The 20,652-nt window shown below is 41.0% G+C and overlaps 1 protein-coding gene across 3 annotated transcripts; it reads left to right on the top strand.

The window, feature by feature from the left end:
* Positions 1–175: 175 nt before the first annotated feature.
* mtfr2 (mitochondrial fission regulator 2) lies at positions 176–19,485 on the top strand. Of its 3 annotated transcripts, XM_059645731.1 has the most exons (9): positions 326–406; positions 518–736; positions 1,722–1,861; positions 2,168–2,272; positions 14,533–14,651; positions 15,168–15,382; positions 16,753–17,074; positions 17,153–17,333; positions 18,765–19,485. In XM_059645731.1, exons 3-9 carry the CDS (start codon positions 1,799–1,801, stop codon positions 18,825–18,827), a joined length of 1,068 nt encoding a protein of 355 aa, XP_059501714.1. In that variant the 5' UTR covers positions 326–406; positions 518–736; positions 1,722–1,798; the 3' UTR covers positions 18,828–19,485. The 3 variants fall into 3 exon arrangements, with proteins under 3 accessions (XP_048387351.1, XP_059501714.1, XP_059501715.1); XM_048531394.2 differs by lacking the exons at positions 326–406; positions 518–736 and adding an exon at positions 176–229 and having other exon boundaries at positions 2,165–2,272; XM_059645732.1 differs by lacking the exons at positions 326–406; positions 518–736; positions 1,722–1,861; positions 2,168–2,272 and adding an exon at positions 3,866–4,051.
* The last annotated feature ends 1,167 nt before the right edge of the window (positions 19,486–20,652 follow it).

The raw sequence follows: 20,652 nt of genomic DNA, 5'->3' as shown, positions 1-20,652 counted from the left end.
TGATTTTAAATTGGGGAGAAGGATCACCTTCCGCTCACTATCACCGAATGAACCGCCGGTTCCCCAAGCTCTCCTCTGATTGGACAACCCCCAAGCGGATCCGGTCCCCCATTGGACCGCTTCCTGGACTGGGTCAAAAAGACCAATCAGGGGGCGCTTTGCTAGAGGGTATTTTTTTCAGTTAAACACAAGAAATTTGAATGTTTAGAGGAAGAAGGTTCCAAAGGAGGTGAGAGAGAGAGAGAAAAAAAGAAAAAGAAAAAGAAAAAGAAAAACAAGCAGGAAAGAAAGGAAGGAGAGTGGGATCAGGGAAGACAAGACAAGACAAGACAAGAGCGGGACGGAAAGAGATAAAGAAGAAAGTGGGAGTGGGGGAATGTGGGAGGGATCTAAGTGGGTCTTCACGGTATGATAAACATTTCACATGTTGACTGTAAAAAAGTTTAAAAATCGTTTTCTTGCATTGAATTTATTTGAGTTTATTTGAATAAAAGACTCTTCCCTTCCTATTTCGTAGGAACTGGGGTACCCCACTCAGCCTGTCGAGTTACCTCGCCCATTCACTTGGACTACCGCTAACTACTTAAATGTTGCTTCCTTGCATTATTTCCTCATTCCTTGCTGCCATTAATCTCCAGAAACCCATTTGTCTTGAAGATGCTCAGTAGATAGGTTGAACAGTCAAGGTCTTTGCCCTAGGCTAGGGGATTCCAAGCCCAGAGGGTGTGTATTCAAGGTGAGAGGGGTAAGATTTAATATGGACCTAAAGGGCAACTTTTTAAAGTAGAGGCTCTTGTGTGTATGGAATGAGCTGCCAGAGGAGGTGGTGGCTGAGTATATGAATAGGAAGGGTTTAGAGGGATTTGCCCCAAATGCTGACAAATGGGATAAGATTAATTTAGGATGTCTGGTCAGCATAGATAATGTGGACTGAAGGGTCCGTTTCTATGCTGTACAGCTCTGTGACTCTATGACTAAGCATCTTGTATCCTCACAGCCTAACATCTCACTCACCTCTAAATGATGGAAAAAATTGTAAATGTTATAATTCCTCTTTAAAATTGTGGTCTTTTATTCAACTTTTCTTCAAGTTTTCCTTTTTTAAAACTAATCTGTTCCAGAAATATTATAATACACCTTTCGAATTGATGGATATTTAGGCTAGGTCTGAGGAAGGGTCACTGGACCTGAAATGTTAAGTCTGTTTTCTCCTCCACAGATGCTGCCAGACCTGCTGAGCTTTTCCAGCAACTTTGTTTTTGTTCTGATTTACAGCATCCTCCATCTTTAGGTTTTTATTTAGTCTAATTCTCCTGGCTCAGTGGTAGAGAAATTATCACTGCACCACATTGTGCTTGTTGTCTTATTAGGAGGTATTTTAGTGATGCATAGTTTCTCATTGCTTACGATCATATACAAGAAGAAAAGTACTGTACTTTTAGTATTATACTTTCACTTGTTAGAAGATCAGAGTCAGGTTGTCCTAATGTGATGGATGGTACTCTTGTTTGGTACTCGGGTGTGAAAGTTTAATGAGTAATTTTAAGCCCTGTTTAAATATATTGTCATAATAATTTAGTTAGACTTAGTACTCTTTAAAAAGGGATATTCAGGAGTGAATTCATACAAATATTAATGTCAGATTTTCATAATCATTAACTTTATTGTGATAATTTTCTTGCAAGTTTTATGTATACGTTGTTGTTTTCTTTCCTCTATAGTATTTTAATCTGCATTTGGTCCTGCTAATTAAATGTGAACAAAGAAATGTTCAGTGTTGACTACGCTAAATCACCTGATGGCTCGCCTGCTAAATTTTATTTGTGAAGTACTAGAATACTTTGGGATATCATCTGACTTGGTAAGTTCAGAATTTTTGAGCTTGATTGTAAGTGGGGCTTGATTGCTAAATGTGAATGAGAGAAATAGATGCAAATTATTGAAGCAGAAGTGCCTTGATCATACTGTTTGAACTGTTTCTTTTTAGTCATATGTCTTTCTTTAGAATAGTATTACAACAATCTTAAAATGGGCCGATTGCAAATACTTTCTCGGTAATAAGATCAATGCTGTTAAATATTGCAACATTTTAAATGCTTTGTAATTAAAATTTTAAAAAAACTTACTGCACATTTAAGTATTCTTTTATTTTTGTTTTAAAAAGCAGGTTTTCCACCAATGGCAAAGTAAACCATATGGACAGACTCGTAGTATTGTTCGAAGGATAGGATCATTACTTCCTTTGAATCATTGGCCTCGGGTCTGTTTTCAGGTCAGACAAGATTTTTTTTTAATGTTTTGTGCAAAAGTTGCCTGTCTTTAAAGGTTTTTTTAGATTTTAGTGATATTTTCACATTTCAAAACTATTTTTAAATAGTTTTTCTTTGCATCTGTAAGTTGACAGACGTGCCAATTTCTCCATCTTCCAATATTTGTAAGTATTTTTATATAGAACATAACAGCACACTATAGGCCCTTCGGCCCTCGGTTGTGCCGACCTGTCATACCGATCTCAAGCCCATCTAACCTACACTATTCCATGTACGTCCATATGCTTATCCAATGACGTCTTAAATGTACCTAAAGTTGGCGAATCTACTACCGTTGCAGGCAAAGCGTTCCATTCCCTTACTACTCTGAGTAAAGAAACTATCTCTGACATCTGTCCTATACCTTTCACCCCTCAGTTTAAAGCTATGCCCTCTTGTGCTTGCCGTCACCATCCCAGGAAAAAGGCTCTCCCTATCCACCCTATCTAACCCTCTCATTATTTTATATGTTTCAATTAAGTCACCTCTCAACCACCTTCTCTCTGAAACTTGGCCTGAAAATTGTTTTGGATTTTGTGATTGTGGTTTAAGATATATTGTTTTCTACTACTCCATCCTCCCTTCTTATTTTGTTCTTTCATTGGACTTGGGCACCACTGTGAAGGCCAGCATTTCTTGCTCATCCCTAATTGCCCCTGAGAAAGTGGTGAGCCACTTGTTGAACTGCTACAGTTTATCTGGTTCAAGTACTGGAGCTGGAAAATGACAGCAGATCAGAGAGCATCTGAGGTGCAAGAAAATCAGCATTTCAGGCCAAAATCCTTCTTCAGGACTGACTTGCTGTGCTATTCTAGCTCCACATTTATTGACTATAACTTCCAGCATCTGCAGTCCTTACTATTTCCAATTCCTTGGAATATTGTGTTTTCCAACTAGGAAAATGAACAGGTTGCCCAGTGGTATTAGGCATGTGAATTCTTAGCTGAAATAGTAAGCATAATTAATAATAAGATGTAACAAAATGCACATATGTAGTTGACAGATTGGCAGTTTGCAACAGCAGGCTCCCTATCACCACTTGCTGACTTATTCCTACATCTGTCTGCTGGAGTAGGTGCAACTTGAACCTAGGCCTCTGGGTTCAGGGATAGAGACACTGCCAATACAGCACAAGAGCCCTGCAAAACCCTTTGTTTAATCCATTTTTGTAATCAACCTATTCACAAATGTTATTGCACAATTCTGGCGCAGGTGGGGCTTGAACAGGGCCTCCCAATTCAGGGGTTGGGCTTCTATCACTGTACCACAAGAGGGCCCCTCTGTCTGCTTTATATATTTTATAATTTAATCAATTTATTCAGTGCTGCCATAATAGCCCTTTTCTTTTGTGAAATGACCTTAATTATGTGTTCATTTTTTTTTCCTGAAGGCCTGAAACGTCAGCTTTCCTGCTCCTCTGATGCTGTTTTCATCCAGCTCTACACCTTGTTATCTCAGCTTCTCCAGCAATTGCAGTTCCTACTATCTCTTAATTATTTGTCTGTTGGCTAATGAATTTATGCCACTTCTGGCACCTTGGAAACAGATTAAAATTTCAAACAACATTTTGAAGAAATTTTAGACCCCCGGGAAGGACACCATGGTATCACTCACAGAAAAGCAATAAGGAATCCTGATCTCCAAGCTACCATTGTGTTTTTTTTTATAATCAACCTGTCCAAAGATGTGATGTTACACCTCTGGAGCAGATGGGACATGAGCCCAAGTCTTCTGGCTCAGAGGTAGGGATATTATCACTGCACCACAAGGGCTACTCCTAAACTGGCACTTCTTTTCAAGTCTACTTTCCTAATCAACCTGTTCAAAGATGTAATTATACATCTCTGGAGCAGATGAGACTTGAACCTGGGTCCCTTGGTCCAGGGATAAAGATGCTCTACTGTGCCACAAGAACCTTGCAAAACCCTTTGTTGAAGTTACATGAGGAGCACCTGTAGTTCCAAATCAGGGTTGCGTAGTGCTCGTAGGGAATTAGCAGCTGATATTTCCACAACTATGCTGATCTTGTCCTTCCAGCTTGTAGAGAGAATGGGTTTGGAAGGTACTTTGGAAGATGGCAAGTTACTAATGTGCATCTATACTTGCTACAGGCTACTGCTCCTGTGCATCTGTTGTAGACAGTGTGCATATTTAAGATGTTGAATTTCTTCAGCCTTGTCTGGATGAGTGCAGCTCCAGCAAGTACAGTGTCTTCATTCACATTCCTGATTTGTGATGAACTGCTTTTGCTCAGTGATGAAATGAGTTACTGCAAAATTCCCAATCTCTGACTGTTAATACAACCACAATATTTACATATCTCGTCCAGTTCAATTTCTGGAGAATGGTTAGATTCCTATTTTTCTTGAACAATTGTATCCACAAATATTTGATATTCAGTCTGGGGGTATGGATTCCATTTTTTGGAAAATGTTAAGGGGGGTGCAGGACGACTCAGGTTATTAAAGTTTTCAGAACAAGTAATAAGGCAGTGTGTGGAAAGGGTCAGGAATCTAACTTTAAATACAGCAGATAAAGGGACAACTGAGAAGGGGGGGGTGTGGGGAATGCAGGATAGAGGGTGCTGTCTTTGCACACTTTTTGAAACCAGTTAGATGAGTTTGCAGTGCATATTGAAGTTGGCAGGCACACTGGTATCACAGATGTGGCTGCAAGGGGATCAGGGCTGGAAACTAAATATCCTAAGCTACACATCCTATCGACAGGACAGGCAGGTTGGCAGAGGGGATGGGTTCACCTTGTTGGTTTTTTAAAAAAAAAATGAAATTAAATCAATAACAAGAAGTGATATCGAGTGGGAAGGCATAGAAGTTGTGTGGGTAGAATTGAGGAACCGCAAAGGAGAAAAGATCCTGATATAGTTATCGACAGATATCCAAGCAGTAGTCAGGACATGGGGAAGGAAATAAATTAGGAGATAGAAAAAGCATGTCAAAAATGCACCATTAAAATATGGTGATCTTCTGTCTTCACAACTTGAAATCTCACTTGTCTCTATATGATGGACAAAACTGTAAATTGTAATGTCTTCAAGATTTTTTTTTTGAGCAGCTTGTGATAGACCCCATGAGGGAACAGGCAATTTTGGATTTGATTGCCTGTAATAGGGCAGACTTGATTAAGGAGCTTAAGGTGAAGGAACCCCTAGGGTACAGTGACCATAACATGGTAACTTTCACTCAGCACTTTGAGAGGGAGAAGGTAGAATCAGACGTAATGGTATTATAATTGAGTAAAGGTAACTACAAAGACTCAAGGGAGGAACTGGCTAGAATTGATCGGAAGGGAAGCCTTACAGGAAGGATGGTGGAGAGTAGCAAGGGCAGGAGGTTTTAGGGGTAATTCAAGAGACACTGCAGAAATTCATTCCAAGGAAGAATAAACATACCTAGTGGAACTGACCAGGCGAGCCAGCAAAAGGAAAAAGTATACAATGTGGTGAAGATTACTGGGAAGGCTTTTAAAAACCAGCAGATAAGGGTATCTATGATGGTAAGTTAGTGAGTTCTTTAAAAGAAGATTAGAAGTTTTTTGATATATACATGTGAGAGAATAGCAAAAGTGGACATTGGGCCATTGGAAAATGAGGCTGGAAAGGTAGGGAACAAAGAATTTCAAGAATGTCAGGGGCACAGTTGAGTGGTTTGACCATCATTAAGGAGAAGGTGCTAGCAAGGCTGAAGGGTCTAAAGATGGATAAATCACCTGGATCAGCTAAAATATGCCAGAGTTTTGTAGGAGATAGGTGAGGCAATTGTGAAAGTATTTTTGGTGACTTTTCAGGAATCGGGGACGAATCCAGTAGACTGGGAAAAGGCTAATGTACTACCCCTGTTTAAGAAGGGAGAGATACACGAGACCAGAACCTGTCAACTAGTTATCCTGATCTTGGTTGTTAGTAAGATTTTGAAGCCCATTGTGAAGAATGAGATTGCACAGTACTTGGAAATGTGTGGAAGATAGTGCTGAGTCAGCATGGTTTATCAAGTGTTGGTCATGCCTGACAAAACTGTTAGAATTCTGAGGAGTCATGATGACCAAGTTAGACAAAGGAGAGCTAGTAGATGTGACCTAAGTAAATTTTCAGAAGGCTTTGTCGAGGTGCCACACAGGAGGCTGCTAAATAAGAGCTCATGTCGTTAGGTGCAAGGTATCGACATGAATAGAGGATTGGCTGATTGGCAAAAGGCAGAGTGGGGATAAAGGGGTCTTTTTCTAGATGGCAGACATTGATTAGTGGAGTTCCGCAGGCATCAGTTTTGGGACCACGACTAATCATGTTATACATTGCCCTCAGGTTCCTTTTATCCAGATTGGTATTGTTATTGATGGCATAGAAAACCTTCTTCACTGTTTACTATGATTACAGAGGAATCTTGATCAAATTGGTCAAAGGACTGAAAAATGGCAGACGGAGCTCAATCTGGATAAATATGAGGCATTGCACTTTGGTATGAAAGAAAGGGTAGGGCTTACACAATTAATGGTAGAGCCTTGGGTAGTGTTGTAGAACAAGGGACCTAGGGGTGCAGTTACATAAATCTTTGAAGTTTGTGTTACATATGGTCACAGTGGTTAAAAAGGTGTTTGGCACGCTTGCCTTCATTGCTCAGTCCTTTGACTATGGGAATGAAAACCAAGAACTGCGGATGCTGTGAATCAGAAACAAAAACAAAAGTTGCTAGAAAGGCTCAGCGGGTCTGGCAGCATCTGTACAGGGGGAAAAGACAGTTAATGTATTGGGTGTGGTGACCCTTCCTCACGTTTTTTGACTATGGGAGTTGGGAATCGTGTTGATGTTGTACAGGACATTGCTGAGGTTACTTCTGGAATACTGTGTCCAGTTCTGGTTACCCAATTATAGGAAGGATGTTATCAATCTCGAGAGGATTCAGAAGAGATTTCCTAGGATGCGAGAAACAAGCAGAAGTTTCTGGAAAATCTCAGCAGGTCTTTACGCAGAGGGTGGTGGATGCCTGGAAAATGTTGCCAGTGAAGGTGGTAGAGGTGGGCATAATAGCGTCATTTAAGATGTACCTAGACAGATACATGAATGGGCAGGGAGCAGAGAGATACAGGTTTAGACTATCTGGATTTGTGCAGTCTTGGAGGACTGAAGGACCTGTTCCTGTGCTGTAATTTTCCTTGTTGTTTGGCAGCATTTGTGAAGTGAAATCAGGTTAACATTTTGGGTCCAGTGACCTTTCCTCAGAACAGATAGTAGCTGAAAAATGTCTGTTTATATACAGAAGATAGAGTGGGGGAGGGTAGAAGGAATAAATGATAGTTGGGGATAGAGTGCAGAGAGAGAGGAGCAGTTAGATAGATAAATGAGTAGATAACAATCTGGTTAGGATTGTTGACCATTAACAGTCTCCATTAACAGCCATTTTGTCACCTAACCAGATCGTTTTCCACTCCTTTGTCTGACCAACTGCTTTTCTCTCTTTGGACTCCATAAGACCATAAGACATAGGAGTGGAAGTAAGGCCATTCGGTCCATCAAGTCCACTCCACCATTTAAATCATGGCTGGGCATTTCAACTCCACTTGCCTGCACTCTTTCCCCGTAGCCCTTGATTCCTTTTGAGATCAAGAATTTGTCGATCTCTGCCTTGAAGGCATCCAACGTCCCGGCCTCCGCTGCACTCTGCGGCAATGAATTCCACAAGCCCACCACTCTGGCTGAAGAAATGTCGTCTCATTTCAGTTTTAAATTTACCCCCTCTAACTTTAAGTTTGTGCCCACGGGTCCTAGTCTCCCTGCCTAACGGAAACAACTTCCTAGTGTCCACCCCTTCTAAACCATACATTACCTTCTAAGTTTCTATTAGATCTCCCCTCAACCGTCTAAACTGTAATGAGTTCAATCCCAGGATCCTTAGCCGTTCATCATATGTTAAACCCACCATTCCAGGGATCATCTGTGTGAATCTCCACTGGACACGCTCCAGGGCTAGTATGTCCTTCCTGAGGCGTGGGGCCCAAAATTGGACACAGTATTCTAAATGGGGCCTAACTAGAGCCTTATAAAGCCTCAGAAGCACATCGCTGCTTTTATTTTCCAACCCTCTTGAGATAAATGACAACATTACATTCGCTTTCTTAATTACAGACTCTACCTGCAAGTTAACCTTTAGAGAATCCTGGACTAACACTCCCAGATCCCTTCACACTTCTGATTTGCGAATTTTCTCTCTCACCATTTAGAAAATAGCCCATGCCTGTATTCTTTTTTTCCAAAGTGCAAAACCTCACATTTACTCACATTGAATTTCTTCAGCTATTTCCTGGACCACTCTCCTCAACTGTCTAAATCTTTCTGCAGCTTCCCCACCTCCTCAGTACTACCTGCCTGTCCACCTATCTTCGTGTCATCGGCAAACTTTGCCAGAATACCCCCGGTCCCTTCATCCAGATCATTAATATATAAGGTGAACAGCTGTGGCCCCAACACTGAACCCTGCGGGACACCACTCGTCACTGGTGGCCATTCCGAAAAAGAGCCTTTTATCCCAACTCTCTGCCATCTGTCAGACAGCCAATCCTCAACCCAAGCCAGTAGCTCACCTCGAACACCATGGGCCCTCACCTTGCTCAGCAGCCTCCCGTGAGACTCTATCCCCACCTACTGTTTACTCCTTACCACCTCCCCTGCCTTATCTTCTGGATATAATTCGACATTTTCCTAGCTACCATCAGTTCTGAGGAAGGGTCACCGGATCTGAAACATTAACTCTGATTTCACTTCACAGATGTTGTCAACAACTTTTTTTTGTGATTTACAGCATCTGCCGTTCGTGGTTTTTTTAATATACTAGAATGTTGCTGCGTATGGAAAATTTGAGTTGTGAAGAAAGGCTGGGACATTTTTCACTGGAGTGTAGGAGGTTGAGAGGTGGCCTGATCAAAGTTTAAAAAATAATGAGAGTTATAGATAGGCTTAATAGTAGGTGTCTTTTCCCGAGGATGGGGAATTTCAAGACTTAGATGCACGTTTTTAAGGTGAGAGAGAGATTTAAAAGGCACATGAGGTAAGTATTTTACGCAGGATGGTTCATGTGTGGAATGAGCTTTGTAAGGAAGAGGTGGGTGGTGGTAAAATTACAGCATTTGAAAGAAATACGGATAAATACATGAACAGGAAAGGTTTGGAGGGATATGGGCCAGGAGCAGGCAGGTGGGACTAGTTTAGTTTGGGACTATGTTCAGCTTCGACTGGTTGGACCGAAGGGTCTATTTCTGTGCTGCATGATGCTATGGCTATATGCTAAGTCAGCAGATGACACCAAGATAGGTAGAGGGACAGGTAGTGTACAGGAAGAGGGCAGACTGCGGAAGGACTTGGACAGGCTAGGAGAGTGGGCAAAGCAGTGTCAGATGGAATATAATGTGGAAAATTGTGATGTTGTGCATTTTGGTGGGCAACAGCAGAGGCGCATACTATTTTCTAAATGAAAAATGACTTCCGATATCTGAAAATCAGGAATCTCAAGATTAACTAGCAGGTTCGTTTGGTGGTTAAGAAGGTAAATGCAACGTTGGCATTAATTTCAAGAAGGCCAGAATACAAGAGCAGAGATGTACTGTCTTGAAAAAGACTCTGGTCCGACTGCATGTGGAATATTATGAGCAGTTTTGGGGCCCCGTGTTTAAGGAAGGATGTGATGGCCTTGGAATGGGTCTGGAAAACCTTTTTTATAAGAATGATCCTGCGGATGAAGGACTTAACAAATGAGGAGCAGTTGAGGACTCTGGGTCTGTAGTTGATGGAGTTTAGAAGGATTGATGGAGTGAGGGATGGTGATTACATAAAACTTACAAAATACTGAAAGGCCTGGATGGAGTGGGCATGAGAAGATGTTTGCATTAGTTGGAGGAACTAACATCCAAAGGCACAGCCTCAGAATGAAGGGATAATCCTTGAGAACTGAGATGAGGAAGAGTTTCTTTAGCCAGAGGCTGGTGGATCTGTGGAACTAATTGACGCAGAAGGCTGTGGAGGCCAAGTCATTGAGTGGAAAGACAGATTAGGTTCTTGATTGGCTAACTACCAAGAGTTAGCGGGAGAGGGCAGGGGAATGGGGTTGAAAAATATAGCTGCTATGATCGAATGGCAGAGTAGACACGATGGGCCAAATAGCCTAATTCCGCCCCTATATCTTGTTTTATCAACCATATCTCTATTATTATCAAAGTATCCTATTCTCATGTAGCTATCTGCTCCTGTAGCTCATCCATCTAATTTGCACATTATCATTCGCATAAATGTATAGTAAACTTAATCTATACATTATTTATTTTCCACTCGCTTTGACCCTAATATCATGCAATTTTCTAGAGCAGCACTGTTTGTTTGCACTGAATTCTGTGTAGCTTGCTCTTCCTTGATAATACTTCCTGTTTCCCACACCCCTGCCAAGTTAATAATTAAAAGGTTAATTATTTTCAGTTTATTCTTTGGTTAATAATTCACTGAGTGGTGTGAATAGTTTTCCTGATTTATCACAGCCCTTCCAAATTGTTAACACCTCAGTCAAATCTCCTTTGCTCTCATATGCACCTGTTCCGTTGGCTGAATTTTTCCAAATTTTGTTTCAGGGAATTTCGTGGAGGGTTTTCAACTGTAAACACTGGTGACATTTCTGATTGAATTCTCTGCTGCTTACTTTATTAATTATGTATCCTGCCATCATAGTAACACTTGCAAATCTTGCGCTCAGCAAAGACAGGAGTGCTTGCCAGTGCTGGGACCTTACGACATCCAGGAATTACCCTTAGTGTTTTGTGGTACGATTCCAAATGACATGATTGACGGAGACAAGCTGTCCCTCCTGCTTTGCAGAGATTATGCCATCAGGCATTGCTAGCTTGATCTATGTAGCCACCTGTCTGTATGATGTCCTTGGCCTAGACGACCATACTGCAGTGCCACAAGCAGGCTAATGAAATTCCGTGCTGCCAAAAATGGTATCATTTTCTCACTGCTACCTTGCACTCGGTCAAAATCTGTCACTACACCCACCTCCCACAAGGCCTCACGGTCTATCACTCTCACTATTGCATGCAGCATCTTCCCTTATTGGCTCTCACCTACCCCATTCCCCTGAATTACTGACCTTCTCTTCCCCTGTCTGCTTCATATTCATTCCCTCGGGACGTCTCTCAACCTTTTCCAGCTGAGGATGGACCAGTCCTTGACTGATTTCTGTGAAGCTCCCACCCCTACCAACTGACTTGCTGGTAATCTCTGCACTGGTTTCACTAGACCAGCTTGACTGATCTTGGCTTGGATTGTGTGAGAGCCCATTTTTTTCCTGCAATGAGACCAGAATGAAGTGGGCCTGGCAAATTCGAACTGACAGCTTTTGAGCAGGTTTTTGCTTCATGACATTGCTAACAACCTCTTCTATTGTTTTGCTCATAACTGAGAGTTTAGTGCCCTCTTTGACCTGACAATCAAACTGGGAACTTGGAAACTGTGCAGAGTTATAGGGAGTAGAAAGCAACAAACATTCATAAAGAGCTCGGAGACAAATGTCGACATTCAGTTATTATAAATGTTGGAACTTGTTTCATCCCTCGCTCAAGTGGGTAGGATGTTTTTATTTAAATGTTAAAGGACTGTAGTTTTAAATACGTTTCTACCAACCTTGCGTGTCCTTCAAGGATCATTACCTTTATTATGTAAATTCTTAACACACACACTGGGTTAAGGTCTGTGCGGTCTGTTTGAACTTGGAACTTTAGGTTTAGGCTTCCTTCTTCGAAGCTTTACCTACTTTTGCAAGTCGAGTTGAAGGGCTGTAAAGATAAGTAAATAACACAACTAAGATTTGGGAGTCTTCGAATTAGGCTGGTACACAACATTTACACTGAGTTCAGCACTTTTAGTTTCTATTTCTGAACCAGAGGGGTACCGATATCCTGGGGGGGAAATTTGCTCAGGCTATTCGGGTGGGTTTAAACTAATTCAGCAGGGGGATGGGCACCAAAATTGTAGTTCGACTATAGAAAAGGTTGAGAGTAGGGTGGTCCGAAATAAAGTTTCAGGGAAGCAAGATGATACCGGCAAGCAAGAAGTTGGATTGAAGTGTGTCTACTTCAATGCCAGGTGTGTCCGGAATAAGGTGGGTGAACTTGCAGCATGGGTTAGTACCTGGGACTTCGATGTTGTGGCCATTTCGGAGACCTGGATAGAGCAGGGACAGGAATGGTTGTTGCAGGTTCCGGGATTTAGATGTTTCAGTAAGAACAGAGAAGATGGTAAAAGGGGCGGAGGTGTGGCATTGTTGATCAAAGAAAGTATTACAGTTGCAGAAAGGATGTTTGGGGACTGGTCAACTGAGGTAGTATGGGCTGAGGTTAGAAACAGGAAAGGAGATGTCACCCTGTTGGGAGTTTTCTATAGGCCTCCGAATAGTTCCAGAGATGTAGAGGAAAGGATAGCAAAGATGATTCTTGATAGGAGTGAGAGAGACAGGGTAGTTGTCATGGGGGACTTCAACTTTCCAAATATTGACTGGGAACACTATAGTTCGAGTACTATAGATGGGTCAGTTTTTGTCCAGTGTGCGCAGGAGGGCTTCCTGACAGTATGTAGATAGGCCAACAAGGGGCGAAGCCACATTAGATTTGGTACTGGGTAATGAGCCTGGCCAGGTGTTAGATTTGGAAGTAGGTGAGCACTTTGGTGATAGCGATCACAATTCTGTTATGTTTACTTTAGTGATGGAAAGGGATAGGCGTATACCACTGGGCAAGAGTTATAGCTGGGGGAAAGGCAATTACGATGAGATTAGGCAAGATTTAGGGAGCATAGGATGGGGAAGGAAACTGCAGGGGATGGGCACATTAGAAATGGGGAGCTTATTCAAGGAAAAGCTCCTGTGTGTGTACCTGTCAGGCTGGGAGGAAGCTGTAGAGTGCGGGAGCCGTGGTTTACGAAGGAGGTGGAATCTCTGGTCAAGAGGAAGAAGGCGGCTTATATTAGGATGAGATGTGAAGGCTCAGTTAGGGTGCTTGAGGGCTACAAGGTAGCCAGGAAAGACCTAAAGAGAGCTCAGAAGGGCCAGGAGGAGACATGAGAAGTTGTTGGCGGATAGGATCAGGGTAAAGCCTAAGGCTTTCTGTAGGTATTTCAGGAATAAAAGAATGACGCAAGTAATTAGGCCCAGTCAAGGATAGTAGTGGTAAGTTGTGTGTGGAGTCAGATGAGATAGGGGAAGCACTGAATGAATAGTTTTCAACAGTATTTACTCTAGAAAATGACAATGTTGTCTAGGAGAATACTGAGATGCAGGCTACTAGACTAGGTGGGATTGAGGCTCACAAGGAAGAGGTATTAGAAATCCTTCAGAGGGTGAAGATAGATAAGTCCCCTGGGCCAGATGGGATTTATCCTCGGATCCTCTGGGAAGCCAGGGAGGAGATTGCCGAGCTTTTGGCATTGATCTTTAACTCGTCATTGTCTACAGGAAAAGTGCCAGATGACTGGAGGATGGCAAATGTGGTTCCCCTGTTCGAGAACTGGAGTAGAGACAACCCTGGTAACTATAGACCAGTGAGCCTTACCTCAGTTGTTGGTAAAGTGTTGGAAAAGGTTATAAGGGATAGGATTTATAATCATCTAGAAAAGAATAATTTGATTAGGGATAATCAGCACAGTTTTGTGAAGGGAAGGTCGTGCCTCACAAGCCTTATTGAGTTTTTTGAGAAGGTGACCAAACAGGTAGATGAGTGTAAACTGGTTGATGTAGTGTATATGGACTTCAGCAAGGCGTTCGATAAAGTTCCCCACATATATAAGCATATGGACGTACATGAATAGTGTAGGTTAGATGGGCTTGAGATCGGTATGACAGGTCGGCACAACATTGAGGGCTGAAGGGCCTGTGCTGTGCTGTAATGTTCTATGTTCTAAACGGTTTCTAGATAGCAGAAAACTGCCCCAAAATGTGCTTCCTTTGCAGTTGATAGAGTTGGAGTAGCATCTTAATTTATGTCCAGAACTGACTTTTGCAGATCATTGTCTGATTTGGAGCATTACATTGGCAAACCCCTGGTAATTTAATTTCAGTTAGTATGTGTGCTTATTTCTCGCTGACATTTTCGAAGTTTATCTCTGATTACTTTTTATGTATTTATTTGTAAATGTGTGTCTATATTAAATTAATTGCTGTAACACTTTGCCATTTTATAGCTCTTGGAAAAATTAAAAGCCCCTGACTCATGTAACTATAGCTTTAAACCTATGGTTCCATCTCTGGCTGATGTATCATGGATTGCTGATGATGAAGGTGAAATTTTCACTCGATTTAGGTGTGTATGCATGTATGTATATTTGCAAATTGATTTTTTTAATAATCTGTCCACAGTGTTGTTTGAGAGATTAGTAATCAAACAAATATAGGCACTCATTAGAGCTAAGAATGTGTTGCCAGAATTTAGTGTGTAGAATTTACTTATGTATGTAAATTCATAAAATAATTAAAAAAAATTGGACCATGAAGAAATATGCTTTTAAAATAAGTTCACGCTTATGAGGAGAATCTCCCACTCTTACTGCCTGCCGTATTGGAAGTATTTTGCAAGTTGGTTTTCAAACCGGCCACTTTGAGTATGCCTTCTGTGATCAACAAATGGGACTGAAGCTTGTGCTTCAGTGAGTGAGGAGCGTGGGCAATGTGGATAGAAATCTGCTGTTCCCCAAGTTCAAGGGCCCATAACGAGGGGGCATAATCTTTTTAGGTGAAAGGCAGCAAGTTTAGATAGGATCTGAGGGGGGAGAAAGATTGTGTGCAATTTTGAGATTGATTTGTTTGTTTTCTATCTCAGGAATGAAGTTCGCCCTTCCAAAGCTGAGCAGGTAATTGGCCTGAGGCAAGAACATCGCGCACCAATGATGACATTAAGTTATCCAAAAAATGGGAATAATACATCAAATGAAAATGCCTTGAATAAAATATCTCAACTGGAAGATGAGTTGTCTCGTCTGAGGTCTCAAATTGCTATGCTTATTACAATGCAGGATGAAAGATTGGGTACTCCCTGTAAGTTTTATAGACAAAATTGCGTGCATTTACATAGCACTTCTGAGTGTAAGCTTGGATTTATCTGGGACCCTTCATGATGTCTAGATGTACTAAATGCATCATAGCCAGCAAAACAATCAGTAATGAAGTACATGTTGATCACTGTGCAAAAAATCTTCTTGTTGATACAAAACTAAAATGAGCATCAAAGGTAAGGAGGCTTTGCAAAATTGTGTAAAGCAGGAAAGGCTATTTTCAATGCATATTAATGAACTATGATGTTCCAAGTGGAATTTTTGATCCGACTCTAACTCGGATATCATTTTAGTTCTGGTCACTGGGTCACAAGGGGTTCTCAGATCTTGAAGATGGTTCAGAAAGAATAACCAGGTTAGAATCTCCATGAGACGGAGGACAAATTGAAGAAACATGGTCAGCTTTCAAGGCTAAAAAAACTGAGGGGAGAGCTCCTTAGCAGCTGAATGTATTGTTTATGAACAACTGGTAATTCTGGAGCATAATTTCAAATGCAGAAGTAAATTTAGAAGGATATCCACCTGAATTAATAATGACAATTTGGGGAATGTTCAATTGTTCCATATTTTGATTATATGTATCTGTTGGACTATTTTATGCATTGTGATTCATTGGTTAAGTCTGGAGTGATGATTTGGAAAAGTAAATGAGAAGCAAGCTGCTGAGATCTAAGAACTGAAGCATGGAGTAGACTTCAGAGTTACAGGCTTTTGAGGAGAAATTATTGTCGATAAATTTCATTTTACATAGAATCTGCCTGTCTCTGTATTGCTTGGAGGTATAAAATGGTGAACATAACAGTCAAAGGTCTTTCAATAATGAATAATCAACATATGGAATGAACTTTACATAAATAAAAAGAAAAATGTTGAAACATTTTATGTAGGTTAATGTTAGGGCGATGAGGATTGTAGCTTCAAAAAAATAATTGAAATGTAAATACATTCTATCTGTCTTGTGCGAAATGCTGACAGTATAGGAGGAAATACTGATGTTTAATAAAAATTTCATGTTGCAAATCAGATTTTTAGAGAATGCATGCCTTAAACCTGCACATGCAGCAATCTTAGAAAATATTTTGCTGTTTTGAGCATAGGAATAAATAGAAAATGTCTGATGTATAAATTAATTTTCCCATTGAGCTCACCAACAAACATGAAATTTTGATCCAGTTAGTTCAGCAATCTTAATTATACCTAGCTCTTAACTGTGCATGTTTTATATTTCATTTGCCTTGTTTTTGTTGGTCATAATCTCATATTAGGAATTTGTATTCCAATATTTCAACATTATTCAAGACAAAAAACTCCTATGTTTAACACAGATGGGACTAAATGGCTTTTCCATTTCAGGTACTCCTGTTCTTGCCATTCCTCCTCCAAAGTTAACATCTACACCATTTGGCGCTTTGAGTGATCCAACGGGGAATGCCCTTCCTCCTCCTCCTCCTCCTCTTCCTCCTCCACCTCCACCTCCACCTCCACGTCCGCCAATGTCAGCTGCAGAGAACAGTGCTGCATCGGCTAGCAATCTTGTTGGAGAATCCCAAGCTATGAAAAGCAACCCTAGTCATGTAACCATCAAACCAAAGCTCACTGAAAACCTATCAAATCCCTTCAACATGATGGATGTCTTGAAGGACCTGCGGAGCGTCAAATTAAAAGGAGTAGCAAGGTAAAATGTTTTTCAGACAGCAGGAATGGAAACATTTTGTGGATTTGTTGTGTTTTAATAATAATCTTATTTATAAAGGTCACCTGGAGGAACACCCATGGGGAAGAAACCAGCAATAAAGGCACCTGTCTCTGATCCAGCAGCGCTCATTGCCAATGCTTTAAAACGCAAGTTTTCTCACAGATACATGAATGATTCTTCTGATTATGAAAATGAACCATTTGAATTTTCTCCACTGTCAAGTCCAGAAACTTCAAGGGTATGTTGGTTCATCGCAAGCAGTGAAACGTTGAAGTTCCTTATTGTGGTTTTCCAAATTTTGTCACATCTGTAACAATATAGCTTTTTAGAAAGGTCAATGAACGGTTTACTTCTGTAACTTGACCTTCACATAGTGAGATCATTCTAAGTTATGTTGCAATTTATTCACGTAAGGTCTCAATGTTGACTACTTCTCTGCAGAAGTTGTCAAATGTGCTGAATACTTTGTTTTCTGTTTTTTATTTCATTTCCAAAATCTACAGTAGTTTGCTTTTGGAAGATTCTCTCTTAGAAGCTCTTTGATAGTAATGAGTGTTGCACTGTAGGTAATCCAACTTGGTTTTGGATCTCTGAATGGGGCTAAGTTATCCTTTATCATCCTGGTAAAGATTTCATTGGATATCCTGGCTGCTGTTGGGCACATCTTGGAATGGTGGCCCTGCGTTTAGCTCCCTATATCCATATTTCCAGTGCCAAATTCCCAGGCCTGCATATCATTTTGAGCTTTAAAACAAAAGGATCTGTTGAAAATGTTTTCTATAGAATTGATCGCAATGTACTTTTTGATTTTGCATTTTGTGCACAATTTTTAAGCTTCAAGATTTAACTGACCATGAAACAAAAATGTTAACCTGCTTTGGTTTTTGTGTCTACTGCAGTTCTGCTTCTGTAAGGGGATTCCATTCGTTTTGTTGGGATGCCAACAAAATTAGCAAAGAATTATCTTAGAGTCATCTTTACCTTATTGAAAAATGTTAGAAAACTGGTGTAAATATAATTTTAAAGAAGTTGACATGTCTAGGTACACTTCTTAAAAAAAAAGTTCTTGGTCTATGCAAATTATTTGAATTGGTGCATGGATGCGTGCTTTTGGGTTATTAGATAAAGTAAGCCAGCTAGTATTATTTCGAACTATGCAGATAGTCCACCTGCAATAGGGGTTCACTTAAACAAAATGTGCTTCAGGTTGACATTTTAACATGTAATGCACTAAACGTTGAAGCAGAGTGGCAGTGAGTATGAGAATAGGATAGCAACTCCTGAATGAACCAGGTGATTAGAGAACTGAATCTCTTTTGCAATAACTTTGAAGAGGCGAAGAATTAAAGATGACAGAATGTAGTAAAGAACATTTGAGCAGGGACAACGTAATAAACATTGTAAAGAAAGTAATGAGCAGTGCAATTAAGTGAATACTAAACACATTCAGATATCAACAGCATGTGCACAAATGACAGCATATGCTGGTGTATTGCACCTAGTGGTTAACTTTAGCAGCAGGAATTCCTTAGCAGCAATCGGTGATGTCCACATCCCATGAATGACTTTTTCGAAAAAATTGCATTTGCAGTGAAGGGTACCAAAATGTTTGCTTCACTGTCTTTGTCTTTGTTTTAAACCTCTTTTTCCTCTTTCCTCTCCCCTCTAGTTTGGACAACATGACCTGAAGCCCAAGAAACCAAATATCGTGAGGATTGATAAAATATTGTAACCATAAGAAGTAAATATTGACGACTCTTCATAGCTGTTACGTACACTGGAAAAGAACTGATACCATGGTGCAACTGTAATGGACATAACAGCAGATACTTGTTTACAGTAATTCCTGTTTGTAAATTGTCTGCCCAGATTAAAACACTTTTCTAAAGGAACGTTAAGTCAATACATTGTACATTTTAGATTGGAGTTTTAAAAAAGGATTTATATTTCTGTCAAAATAGCAAATTGCTAATATGCAAAAGTAACAGTCCTGCTAAGTTTGAGCAATTATTTTGGTGCACTGAAGGTTATGTTTAATCAATGCATTTCTCTCTGCCTGGGATTGTTTGTAAATTCTGAAACTATTGAAGATTAAATCTTCAGTCCTTTTTTGTAATGAAACAAGATTTATTTAAAATAGACTGGAGAAATTCAGTGAACAGAGTACTGAAGAAAAGCCTTAACAAATTCAATATATCTGAAGAGAGGAACAAAGTTGCTGTTGGAACTCCTGAGTTTCATTTTAATTTTATTTTGGATCCGGTAATAGATGAGTGAAGCTGTATCAGAATTATGACAGTTGAGCCAAGTAAGTGATGTTAAAATGTACTTTGCAGTACTGAAATTACAGATTCCATTAATTTGCTGATGTTAAAGCTAACAACATTAAATAGGACAACTTCAAATGAAGACTTATTGTACTGACATTCTGTCATCAGTGACATCGACATCATCTCTCATCAAAGGTGTGTGATAGTTTGAGTCAATGACAGCATCTTCTGCAAGATCTAAGGCAGTGGCTCTGTTCTTGTAGTAATGGCTTTCAGGGCTTCCAAGTGTCAGATTTAAATCTAAGACATTAGCGTATTCATGGATGAACTACATTAGGGCTCGGTAAATTGGAAAGCAGTATTCTTTGCTTCGATTTCAATCTACCCTCAAACCACAATTGCCAACATAGTAAAATGTGAGGCTGGATGAACACAGCAGGCCAAGCAGCATCTCAGGAGCACAAAAGCTGACGTTTCGGGCCTAGACCCTTCATCAGAGAGGGGGATGGGGTGAGGGTTCTGGAATAAATAGGGAGAGAGGGGGAGGTGGACTGAAGATGGAGAGAAAAGATAGGTGGAGAGAGTATAGGTAAGGAGGGGATAGGTCAGTCCAGGGAAGACGGACAGGTCAAGGAGGTGGGATGAGGTTAGTAGGTAGATGGGGGTGCTGCTTGGGGTGGGAGGAAGGGATGGGTGAGAGGAAGAACAGGTTAGGGAGGCAGAGACAGGTTGGACTAGTTTTGGGATGCAGTGGGTGGAGGGGAAGAGCTGGGCTGGTTTAGGGATGCAGTTGGGGAAGGGGAGATTTTGAAACTGGTGAAGTCCACATTGATACCATTAGGCTGCAGGGTTCCCAGGCAGAATATGAGTTGCTGTTCCTGCAACCTTCGGGTGGCATCATTGTGGCACTGCAGGAGGCCCATGATGGACATGCCATCTGAAGAATGGGAGGGGGAGTAGAAATGGTTTGCGACTGGGAGGTACAGTTGTTTGTTGCGAACTGAGCGGAGGTGTTCTGCAAAGTGGTCTCCAAGCCTCCGCTTGGTTTCCCCAATGTAGAGGAAGCCACACCGGGTACAGTGGATGCAGTATACCACATTGGCAGATGTGCAGGTGAACCTCTGCTTAATGTGGAATGTCATCTTGGGGCCTGGGATAGGGGTGAGGGAGGAGGTGTGGGGGCAAGGGTAGCATTTCCTGCGGTTGCAGGGGAAGGTGCCGAGTGTGGTGGGGTTGGAGGGCAGTGTGGAGCGAACAAGGGAGTCATGGAGAGAGTGGTCTCTCCGG

Source organism: Stegostoma tigrinum, chromosome 4, assembly GCF_030684315.1.
Source record: "Stegostoma tigrinum isolate sSteTig4 chromosome 4, sSteTig4.hap1, whole genome shotgun sequence".
In the NCBI taxonomy this organism is placed as follows: domain Eukaryota; kingdom Metazoa; phylum Chordata; class Chondrichthyes; order Orectolobiformes; family Stegostomatidae; genus Stegostoma; species Stegostoma tigrinum.
Note: the sequence above shows the minus strand (reverse complement) of the source record. Positions and strands in the feature narration are given on the sequence as shown.

Excerpts from the sequence above, each read along its gene's own strand:
- mtfr2 (XM_048531394.2), top strand. The coding sequence starts at position 1,799 with ATGGCTCGCCTGCTAAATTTTATTTGTGAAGTACTAGAATACTTTGGG. Across the intron at positions 2,273-14,532 it reads GGCCTCGGGTCTGTTTTCAG|CTCTTGGAAAAATTAAAAGC; the intron begins GTCAGACAAGAT and ends GCCATTTTATAG. Across the intron at positions 17,075-17,152 it reads AAATTAAAAGGAGTAGCAAG|GTCACCTGGAGGAACACCCA; the intron begins GTAAAATGTTTT and ends TTATTTATAAAG.